Genomic DNA, 12,324 nt, shown 5'->3' on the forward strand with positions numbered 1-12,324 from the left:
TTACGAGGCAGTCTGAGGCGCGAGCGGTTTCGCTTTCTTGCTAGCGCTCGCGCGCGTCTAACATTATATCTAAAAATAACAAACTTCTTGAGCTGATGATAATAACCTGCGCTTGATTATTGACGTGCTTTTGAAACCCGATCCTGTCAGACACTGACAAACGCGAGAGTGAAGCGCGGGAAAAAAGGAGCACATTATTTTTGAGCAGACGTGAAGACACTGCCTTATTTAATTATTATTGTTATTATCACCTTTTGGACTAATATGAAATCAGAATGATGGAATTGTTCTCTAACAGAGGCTACATGTGCTGCTGAAGATTATAGACACAGATGAGAGGTTTTCACTGACTGTAGGCTATATATTTTGCTGTTTTTGAACCTAAATACGGACGAAATGTCTGTTGTGTGTAGTTCTTCTGTAATTGATAACATATCGGAAACTGTAAGGGGCTGTTTGTGTTTATATATGTTCATTTATTTATTTATTTAATATAATTACAATAGTTACAGTAGGCTGTTTCACAATGTCATTGATCTGCAGTTTTAATCAACTCATGTTCATAGAAAAGTTATTAATAAACATTTCTACACAAGTATTTATGTGTATGAAGCATCTGTTTTATGAGAAGTGCTTTTCATATGATATGTAAGTGACCTGTACAGCTTAATTGTAGACATTTCCTCCAGCGAGAATGACGTCGACTGAAACTTTCTGTCGTACACCACGCCCACCAAAAGGGTGCCCTTGTTAGTGGAAACGCAAGCTTGATAAAGGTGACCCGTACCAAACCGAACTGTACCGTACCGTACCAGTCAGTGGAAACGAGCCATAAAACCAACTTCACCTCAGTAAAGCAGGCTAGGCGGAGTAGTGCTATATATTTACTTATGTTTTGTTGTTAAACTAAATACAGATCTACATTATCGATGTTGTAAAAGGTCCCTTTTGAAATTGAAAAAAGTCTTTTGCCAGAAAATTTCAGTGGCTGAACAACACTTTTGTGCATATAACCCATTCGTAAAACAACAAAATCTACATCAGCTTTGCATGACTAAAATACTTTTAAAACAGAACATTACCTGTCTGAAAGAAATGCTTCAGCCATGTTGACATCTTTCATCCAACATGCAAAAGTAACTCCAATATTGGTTCAGGATTTTAAAGTTTTGATTCAGCATTTGTTTTTACCACTCTCTCTCTATTGTGCAGATCAACGCGCATACAGGCGCAAACGGCAGATCTGCGTAAACGGCTGCGCTGATGTACAAATCTACATTTGTTGATAGACAGTTTGGGCTACTTATCAGATTTATGAGAATTGGATGGGAATAAAATTTTTATTGGATGAACATTTTTCAGTCTTATGCCTTACCTAGAATTCATATAAATATATTTAGATCATTTACTTTAATCAGTACTATTGCAATGTGAAGAGACTTTCAACCAGCACAACAAACCATGTTTCTGAAGACAATCACCTACTGCACCTTTAATAATATAGCCAAATTCATATGTAAACCGTGGAACAATATCATTATGCAGTTACTGGTAAGTAAATCCATGGCAAGTCCTTAAAATCGCCTTTTAGTGGATTCTTCATGACACCGTAATTTTTCTGTTTGTTAGTGCTGCTGAAAACACCAGTGCTGCTTCATATGTTTAGAAACTAAATCGCCGGGACGTTTTTGTTATTCACTATGAAAGAAATAAAAAAACAGAGGAACATTATGTGTGAGGCAAACTAGCAACAGTGTTTAGTTCTGTTTTGAAGAATAAGCATTATAAAAAAAATAATAAACATAATTTATCGATCAGGTTATTTCATTTAATCGAACAATTGGTAAGATTTTAGTTCAAGTAACAATTCACACCATTTACTACTGGCTTATTACCTGCCTTTAACCAATATATTAACTGTTTATATTCCACTGTTTGTAACTACTGCCTTACTAACTATTAATAAGCTGCTTATTAGTGGTTTATTGAGCTAAACGTCTTAGTCAATAGTTTGTTAATAGCCTGAATTGTACATTAAAATTAATGTGTGATCGAAAAAATATATTCTGATGATTATAGTTCTGTATTGTATATTGAAGTTTTATCACACATCCCAGGTTATGTGGACTGTAATATATGGTAGCTGATGATTCAAAGATCAAAGTGCATGTCAAATGGACTTATTGTATACCAAAACAAGAAGTCCGTTCTTATCTTTGCACTTCTGAAAGAATGAAAACGTGGTCTTGGATTGATATGCTTATTACCGTTTGCATAATCATGTATAGAAGTGCTTTATTACAGACAATATGAGAAAAGAAGCGGACATATACATTATGAGTCCTTTTAATAGATGTAAACCTATTTTAGGAGACCTGAATTAAATGAGTAAGCTTTAAATTTGCATTCTACAGGCATTTTATAAATATACTAATGGTAGATGTATCAATAATGCAGCAGTTTATTTGTAATAAAAAGCTAACATTAGCCATCGTTTACATTTATACAATGTAGAATTGATTGAAGTTAACATTCACTTGACCTTACAGTTGGCATATTTCCAGCTGGAATGACATTTCGGGTGCTCATGAGGCCGTCAGCGCTGTTCCTTGCTCTCAGAAGTTTCACAAATGTCACTGATTATGTACAGCTAGATCTGATAATCATCTTGTTGAGTCAAGTGCCTGAATACATCCCAAACCCTCACCATCTCTGTGCGCTTTCCTACATGGATGCAACCAATGAAATGAAGCTCATCTGGTGTGGCTGTGATTATTTTATGCTTAATGTTTGCTTTGAAAACACCAATTTATTTTTTATCTCTTTATTGTTTGGGGTAGTAGTATTTTCTGCTGGTTACAGATCTGTACTGGTAACTGAAAGGCTGTGCGTCAACCCATGAGCAATCATCCATGGGCAATCTGTGCCCTATTTTCTGTTGTCTGTGCTAATTGTGCTGTAGGTGAAAATCTATGGCGATTTAAAAGGAGTGATTGGTCATTTCTTCGTTTCTGGTTACTAGAAACATTTATAAGTAGTGCTGCACGATTCTGATTCATTTAAGAAAGAATGATCACGATTCTGGATGATTTTTTAAATGGTGATCACGATTCTCCCACAACAACTAAATAGACTCAATAGATTGGCCAAGTCAAGAGCCCTGACTGATTTTCTCTGTCTTTTGATGTTTTATTAATGGCTGGGGTCACTTTAAAGGGAACCTTTATGGTTTTCTTTTTTCTTCTGTTGAATATAAAAGGAGATATTTTGAAGAATGATGGACTATTTGCAATGGACATCGTGTTCTGCTGCCTCCCATCATTCTTCAGATATTTTTCCTTTGCATTGAAGAGGAAAAAAGAAACCCAAGCAGGTTTAGAACAAGTGGAGGGTAAGTAAAAAATGACAGATTTTTCTTTTTTTTCCTGTTGAATATAAAAGAAGATATTTTGAAGAATGATGGACTATTAGCAACTGACAATGTTCTGCTGCTTTCCATCATAATGTTAGAAAATTCCCATCGAAAAGGCTTTAAGACAGAGCAGAATTCTCTGATGGCTTTCGTGACTTCAGCTAATCTGTTTTGTTCAACGGAAACAATTATTTTTCCAAATATCCAACATCCAGCTGCTAGAAAACATATAATCTGTCGTACAGTAAGTGAAGTCATTTTTTGCTACTGTATTGTTTTTAAATAGAGAAAACATTTTACAGGTCACTTTTATTCTGAATCTTGCACCTTATTCTTGAAACAAAAAAGGTGTGAAGCACGAAAAGCGACCCATATTAAATTTTATTTGAATATTAATTTGGCTGTTTTTGTTATCCATGGATTTTCAAATGTACTTTTTTTTTACAAGAGAGGATAGAAAAATTGTAAAGCTCTACATTATTGTTATTATTTATATTCAAATAGTCAAATTCTCACTGAGAAAAGTTGAATGCGCTGGCCAGTTTGCTATTTAAAATTTGCCTAATAAATGGAAATAGACTTGTTTTGAATATAAAGCAGATTTATATATATATTTCTTTCTTTCTAATGATATATGATTAGTAAATAGTTTTGGTACATCAAAAAGTGTGGTAATGATGACCATCTGACAAGCTAATCAAGCTAAAAATAGTGCTTAAAAAGTATTTAAATCTCATAATTAAATAGAAAATGAGGCGTATAATTACAAAAAGGTCACATTTTTTAGAAAAAAGAACCACCCCTTTCACCAGGCTGATGGGCCTGTATTAGCAATGGACATCCTCAATGTTCTGCTGCTTTCAATCATTCTTCAGATATTTTTTCTTTGTATGGAACAGGGGTGGGGTAAACACAAGCAGGTTTAGAATAAGTGGAGGGTGAGTAAAACAAAAATAAAGATATTTCTTTTTTAATAACGTGTTAGAGCCAATGCTCTGACCAGTATACTGATAAATGTGAAAATGTGTGTTTTGTACACTATTTGAGACGTGACAATTTTGTGTACATAAATAAAATGGCCTCAGAGGTCTGAATAAAGTTTTTTTTTTTGTTTTGTTTGTTGCATTTTCTTGTGTGTGAAAGGAGTCGAATGGCTTGAAACTTTTGCTACTATATGGACGGTGAATAAAATTAGCCATTAATCTATGGATCACACTTGTATGTTAACTTTGATCTGTTAAACCTCTGTCTGAATTTATAAACCGTACTTTTGTTTATTTTATTTAATTGTCTTAACATAGAAATAACAATACTGTCTTATTAAAAAGTTACTTGTTCAAAGTCAAGGTGTTATATAAAGTTCAACCTGCCACATTAGCTAGTGGGATTACTGAAATTTACTGGCATTTGAAGAGTTGATGATTTTAATGTCAAGCCCTACTGTGAAATTTCATATACTGTGCAGTTTAATATACCAGTTTTATATATATATATATATTAAATGTATTATAAAATGTAATGTATTCTCATGATGCTAAAGCTGAATTCTCGGCAGCTGTTACAGCAGACTTTTATTTCACATGTCCACCATTTGGTGCTCAAGAAACATTTTGTTTTAAAGTTGGAAACAGCTGGTCTACTTAATATTTCAGTGGAAACTGACTTTTTTTTTTTCAACATTCTTTGATTTACAGCATTCATCTGAAATGACACAGTGTGAAAGCCTTGATGGCACTTTTAATGCATCATATTAATTTCAACATCAAAGTAATAATGGTAACACATTAAAATAATGGTCCATTAGATAATATTTAATGTATTTGCTAAAATGAACTAAGTTTGATCAATCTTGCACATAATTTATTATTCATAATGCAACAATTTACTAATGCATTATTAAAATCTAAAGTTGTGCTTGTTAATATTGGTTAATGCACTGTGCATGAATTAACAATGAACACATTTATTTTCATTAACTAACATCAACAAAGATGAATAAAGTCTGTAATTAATGTATTGTACATGTTTTTATGCGTTAGTTTTAAATAGTTTTTTATTAATTAACTAATTACCTAATGAAGCCTTATTGTAAAGTCTTATCATGATATATATTTTTAAAGAAATATGTAACTTACCAAAGACATATGTTGTACGCAAGTTTTTTTTTTTTTTTTTTTTTTTAAAGGGTCATGAACTACTTTTTTTGTTTATATTTTGTACTGTTCTCTGTGCTCCGCTGTTATCAAGATTCTTACGTATAACATATAATTTAGAAGCAATGCGCTCTTTTCTGGTCATGTCTTGTCCCCTTCATCAAAACACATTGATTGAATAGGCGTGTCTGATTACAGACTGGTTTGATTGGCCATCAGTTTGAATATTCATTTTCAAAAATTGTAAAGGACAGCTGTGAACTTCTGCATGTGTTTTACAGCCTCCATCCATCACTGATTGATGTGATTTGTGTTGCATAAAATTGCATAAATATGATCTGTAATAACAGACATGAGTGACAAAATGGTTACTCACAATATAGTTGACACAGCATTGTGACTTACATTGTTTCTTTTTCCCTCAGTTTTAATTTCACATACATATAAAACAAATCATATTGTACAAACATACAAATGCATTAACATACATTTTGTAAAAACTTTTTAACATATTTTTTTACTTTACCAAAAGCACAATATCAGAGAGATAATAATAACAATATTAATAATAACAACAATAATAATAGTAACAATAACAATAAAAACAATAATAATAATAATAAAAATAATAAATAATAATAATAATAGTAATAACACTTAAAGCATGCAAATAAGAAATTTAAGGTAGATACACCAGAAAAGGTCCCTAATTTTTTTTTTTAACAAAGTCCTTGGTGTTCCTCTGACACTAAACAGTATTTTCTCAGGGGTGCAGTAGGTAATATCGTCTTACTTTCAATCTTTCTGATAACCAACCATCAAATTGTGCCCCCTTTGTATATTATTATTTGGTAAAATTCTGTAAACAACAGGGCAAATTTTTCCACTCCACAAAACTTCATCCACTTTCCTAATGTTTGCGTTTGATGGACTATTCTTTGATTTCTGCATACACTCTCTTGTTATTGATCTACCAATTGATCTAATTGGTGGGCGGAGCTAAACATGCAGAGATGTAGAACCAGGCATCAATTTTCTGTGAAAATGGAGCTTAAACACACTATATTGCACATTAAAATGACACATTCAACATGTTATTTTAGGCTGATCGGGTGTAGTATAAGTTGTTTTTAAACAGAGGGTGGGACAGAGCTCCTCTTCTCATAGCATTTTGTTTTATCACCTCTCTGCCAGTGAGTGTGGTTGAGCTCAAGTGCATCAAATGAAAAGCAAATGTGAATTGTCTTGATGGGGGGCTGGACATGTCAGATATAGAGAGTAGGGCTTCACGATATTGAAAAATTAAATATTACGATATTTTTGGATTTTGCATTATGAATACAATTTCACTAGATAAATTAATATCTCTATTTGAAAAGAATTTGTAATGTTAGATCCATTGGGATGATTCTTCAGTAGGAGTGCATCTCCATAAAATCTAATAAACAATCTATACAATTTTGGGGGTCCCCACCACATTTTCGTTGTTGTCTGTCGTATTTGCGGTGCATTTCTGTATTTGCATGTGTCATATTTTCATGCACCTGTTTAGTCAGAGATTGATGAATTAATGTTTACTATTTGCATCTTCAAAAAATCTAATTAATTATCTATAAACTTTTTGGGGTCCCGACACGTTTTCAATGTGGTCTGTGCTATTTGCAGTTCGTTTCTGTATTTGCATGTGTTGTCTTTTCATCCACTTACTTAGTCAGACATTGATGAATTAATGTTTACTATTTGCATCTCCACAAGATCTATTAAACAATCTATAAAATATTTAGAGTCTCCTGACACATTTTCTTGTTGTCTGTCCTATTTGAAGTGCATTTCTGTATTTGCATGTGTTGTGAGTATTTTCATGCATAACTATCTATAAATACAGTCAAGAAAAAATATGCAATTGAAATAAAGTGTTTTATTGTTTTCTGAGTCTAACAGTATTCAAGTAGTGTACAGTAACTGAATGGTAAAAATAAAAACAATTCAGTAAAATTAATCATGGTTAAGGTCACAAATGGTACAATTGTTTTTACACCTGAATGTTTTTAAAATAATTATACAATCACAGTCATGCAAATAATTTGATGAGAAACTAAAGTATGAGGTGACGTGAAAAATTCATTGATCGATTTAGGAGGATGTGACAAACTGCAGCTTTGGGTGTTAATATCAGTTTTATATTTTCTAAATGTGAATTTTGTCACTGTTTTGAAACACACTAGCTTATAGCATAGACTGTAAAAGATATGTTGAAGTTATACTCATGTGAAGTATAAAGAAAGGGGGCGGGTAATTGAAGTAATACTGTTGAAGTTATCTCATGTGCTCACCTTTAACCTGTGTCTTTTTCTCCCAGAACATCCAGAGCAGTGAGGCTCTGTTCGAGGCTGTTGAACAGCAGGATCTGGATGCCGTTCAGATCCTGCTGTTTCAGTACACAGCTGATGAACTGGACCTGAACACCCCCAACAGTGAAGGCCTGACGCCTCTGGACATCTCCATCATGACCAATAATGTCCCCATCGCCAAACTGTTGCTTAAAGCTGGAGGAAAGGAGAGCCCTCACTGTGAGTCTGCATATTTAACAAGCGCATACTTTAAACAGTCAATTCCCCTAAGAGCTTCTTGTCTAAGGGGCTTTCTCAAGTGTTTCCTTGTTAAAGAGCCACTGAATGATTCTTCAAATATCACATTTTAATTTGACAGCAGTAATTTTAGTACTTAATCTAGTTCTAGTTTTTTTTTTTTCAAAACAATTTCACTGTGACTGTAGTTTTCCATATTCCTAGCTGCACATTTTGATGAACACAAAGCTGTTATAATACTGGAGAATTGACTTAAAATGGCTGATAAATGATGGCTGATAGATAAATAGATATCCAGATAGATAGATAGATAGATAGATAGATAGATAGATAGATAGATAGATAGATAGATAGATAGATAGATAGATAGATAGATAGATAGATAGATAGATAGATAGATAGATAGATAGATAGATAGATAGATAGATAGATAGCTATCCATCTAGATAGATAGATAGATAGATAGATAGATAGATAGATAGATAGATAGATAGATAGATAGATAGATAGATAGATAGATAGATAGATAGATAGATAGATAGATAGATAGATAGATAGATAGATAGATAGATAGAAAGATATCCATCCAGATAGATAATGAGCTATCCATCAAGATAGATAGATAGATAGATAGCTATCCATCCAGATAGATAGATAGATAGATAGATATCCATCCAGATAGATAGATAGATTGATAGATAGATAGATGAAAATGCGAGCATGTGTGTAATAATTTACTTCAATGTATTTCTTAAACTTGTGTCCTCATATTTGTGAAATATTTATTAATATATGTATTTAAAAATAGCTTTACAGAAGTATCTTTAAATATATAAAAAAGTAAATAAAAAAAATTTTTTTTTTAGCTCTTTAGATAAAATTTTATTTTAATGTATATATTAAATGAATTTGAATATACACACAAAAAATACTACAGCTTTAAAAATAAAAAATAAAAATATATTGATTAGGGTTGGGTCGATTAGACGATGCCATAGTCCATCGCCGATGGCCGATAGACGTCACTATGCAGAGCCGGCATCTCGATCCTCCGCCCCGCCCCCTTTCGCAAACCTGCTCGCGAAAATACATACTTAAGGCCCGTTTACACTAATACGTCTTAGTTTTAAAATGACATTTTAGAACGAAAACAATCCACACTGGCGTTTCATCTAGCATTTCTGAACAGCCCTCCATCTACACTATACGCACATCACGTGACCACACACAGAGAGACACACACACATACTGTCATGCGCTCATCTGAGCTCCAGCTCAGCGGATGCTTTGAGTAATGCACGTCTGACAGTTTATCAAGGATGTCCTGCTGGATCGTGTCTAACTATAGCTGCTAAACGTGATATTTAATTCATCTTGTCTCTATCTAACGACTCTTCTTTTGAATCCATCAACGTGTCACAGTGTCAGTACACTGCTTCAATCTTTCACTTTCACGCTTGTACTTAATCATTTTAGCAAAAACCTCAGTTACTGTTGGTTGGTTCCTGTTGATTGTGCACCTTTTTTACCAACCAAGTTTGTCGACGCCATTATAACGACACAGATCACTCTGCCTATTCATGCCAGAGTCCTGCGGAAAAAGTGATTGACAGGTGGTAAATTGTGTGTAACTTATCCTTATTTATTTATGATTGGGTTATGGGTAAAACAGACCATACAAGTCAGGTAGTTGAAACGGTAGGCTACAAATAATTAATTTGTTATGAATTAATTAATTATTCATGAATAATTAATTTACCGACACCTATGATGACGATGCCATCGTCCATCATGATGTTTTACATTAGACATCTTACGATGCCAAATTGGTCGACTTCGCCCAACCCTAATATTAATAAATGTAAAATGTAAACTATTGATACAAACTTTTAAGGAAGGAGAAATTCTCGCTATGGACATCTCTGTGTCTTGCTTATCAAAACATCTTCATCCCTTAGGAATAGACGTGTGGTTTTTATGACCATCAAAAGGTTTTTCTTGCGTCACACACTCCTGTTTAGCTGTGGTGACCAAAAGCAGATGCTCTGTAATTGGACAAGCTGTTTAGAAAGAAGCTGACGATAAACAGACGGAGCCACTGTGAGGGTTTAACACTTTGCTTCAGGGGCTTGTGTAATAATCACTTCCAAGTAGGAATACTAGAATAAACTTTTCCATGACAGCTGTCATAAGCACTCATAATTCAGCTTTAAACATCTAATGACATCTGTCATAACCACTAATGAGTTAGAAAATTATGCTCATTATGTAATATTTTGGAAATAACATTGTGTGGTGTCACATCATTTAACACATGTATTATGATGATCGTTGACGTGACTTGAAACTTGAAATTTAGTCATCATTTACTTATCCTCATGTCAGTCAAAGCCCATAAGACTTTCTTTTATATTCAGAACACATCAAGAGGCTTTTTTATCAAATCTGAGACATTTCTGTCGCTCCATTGAATATCTGTTAACTGGCGCTTCAGAACATTTGTAAAAAGATCAGAAATTGAATTCAAATGAACGAGCGGTTTAATCCAAGTCTTTTAAAAAGACATGATTGCTTTGTGTGATGAACAGATTTAATTTCTGCTTTTATTCACATATAAATATTGGTTTTAATAACATCTCAGAGATTTCTGTTCCTCCATTGAAAGTCTGTTCACTGAACAAGTTGTTGCTTCAGAATGTTTTGAATACAGTAGAGCTATTTATTTTCAGTCTTCTGACATCATTCTTTTGTATGATGAAATGGTTTCTTTTTTTTATTTTGGCACTCATTTGCCAATTAAACATTGAATTGAAATTCAACAATGCCACACAAGAAAAAAACTCATCGGTTCATCTTAATCCCTAAGGAATGCTATAAATTAAATATTAAATTATATACAGTACGTGTTTACAGTAATTTACGAATTATTAGCCCCCTGGAATTATTAAGCCCCCCTGTTTATTTTTTCCACACTTTCTGTTTAACGAAGAGAAGATTTTTTCAACACATTTCTAAACATGATAGTTATTTCTTTAATAAAACTCCTTTCTTTAATAAAACTCATTTCTAATAACTGATTTATTTTGTCCTTGCAATGATGACAGTAAATAATATTTGACTAGATATATTTCAAGACACTTCTATATAGCTTAAAGTGACATTTAAAGGCTTAACTAGGTTAGTTAGATTAGCTAGGCAGGTTTGGGTAATTGGGCAAGTTATTGTATAATGATGGTTTGTTCTGTAGACTATCGAGAAAAAAATAGCTTAAAGGGGCTAATAATGTTGACCTTAAAAAAGGTTTTTAAAATTTTAAAAACTGCTTTTATTCTAGCCGAAATAAAACAAATAAGATTTTCTCCAGAAGAAAAACTATTATCAGACATACTGTAAAAATTTTCTGAATCTGCTAAACATTGTTTGGGAAATGAAAAAAAGACAAATTCAAAGGGGGGCTAATAGAGATAAATATGCATGGTATTTGATATTAAGGTAACCACACACTGTTTTAAAAACTGTTTACAGGGAGTTGTTTTAATAATTACAGCAATTGTATTGTCTTGTGAACTTTATGTACAGATATTTTAAAATATCAAACATCTTACTCAGGACAGGACTAAATAAAAAAACAACATGCATTTTGTATGTTCTCTCTTATTTTTTTAAAAATTTGGTTCACAATTGAAACAGTTTTTGTAACCGTGTGTGTGTGTGCGTGTGCGTGTATGTGTGTGTGCGTTATAAAATGTAATGTTTTTATTTTATTTATTTTTCGAAATTTTGTTTTGTTTTTGTTCTGTTCTGTTTTGTTTATTTATTTATTTATTTATTTATTTATTTATTTATTTATTTTTATTTTAGTTGCCAGGGAAATTTTTTTTGTCGTAGTTTGGAAATAACTAAAATAAAAAAACTTAAATAACTGTTAAAATAAAAACGTAAATAAAATAAATAAAGAAGTTTGTACACATAACTAAAAATATTAACTAAAACTAATAAAATTGTAAATATACAAAATATCTTTACAAATTCTGACTACACTCTTAGAAATAAGGGTCCACTAGGGCCGTACCTTTTCAAAATGTACATATTTGTACCTGAAGGGTCCATAATTGAACCTCAAAGGTATTTTTAGGTACATTTGTGTACTAATATGCACCTTTTAGGTACC

General features: G+C 32.6%; 1 protein-coding gene across 1 annotated transcript in view; it reads left to right on the forward strand.

Moving 5' to 3' along the window:
• ankfn1 (ankyrin repeat and fibronectin type III domain containing 1) overlaps positions 1 to 12,324 on the forward strand; it is a 176,767-nt gene that overhangs the window by 103,303 nt on the left and 61,140 nt on the right. Inside the window, exon 10 of the mRNA XM_056470222.1 lies at positions 7,925 to 8,135. Within this exon, the coding sequence (XP_056326197.1) occupies positions 7,925 to 8,135 (211 nt within the window). The remainder of the gene's footprint in view (positions 1 to 7,924; positions 8,136 to 12,324) is intronic.

Source organism: Danio aesculapii, chromosome 12 (genome assembly GCF_903798145.1).
Source record: "Danio aesculapii chromosome 12, fDanAes4.1, whole genome shotgun sequence".
NCBI lineage: Eukaryota > Metazoa > Chordata > Actinopteri > Cypriniformes > Danionidae > Danio > Danio aesculapii.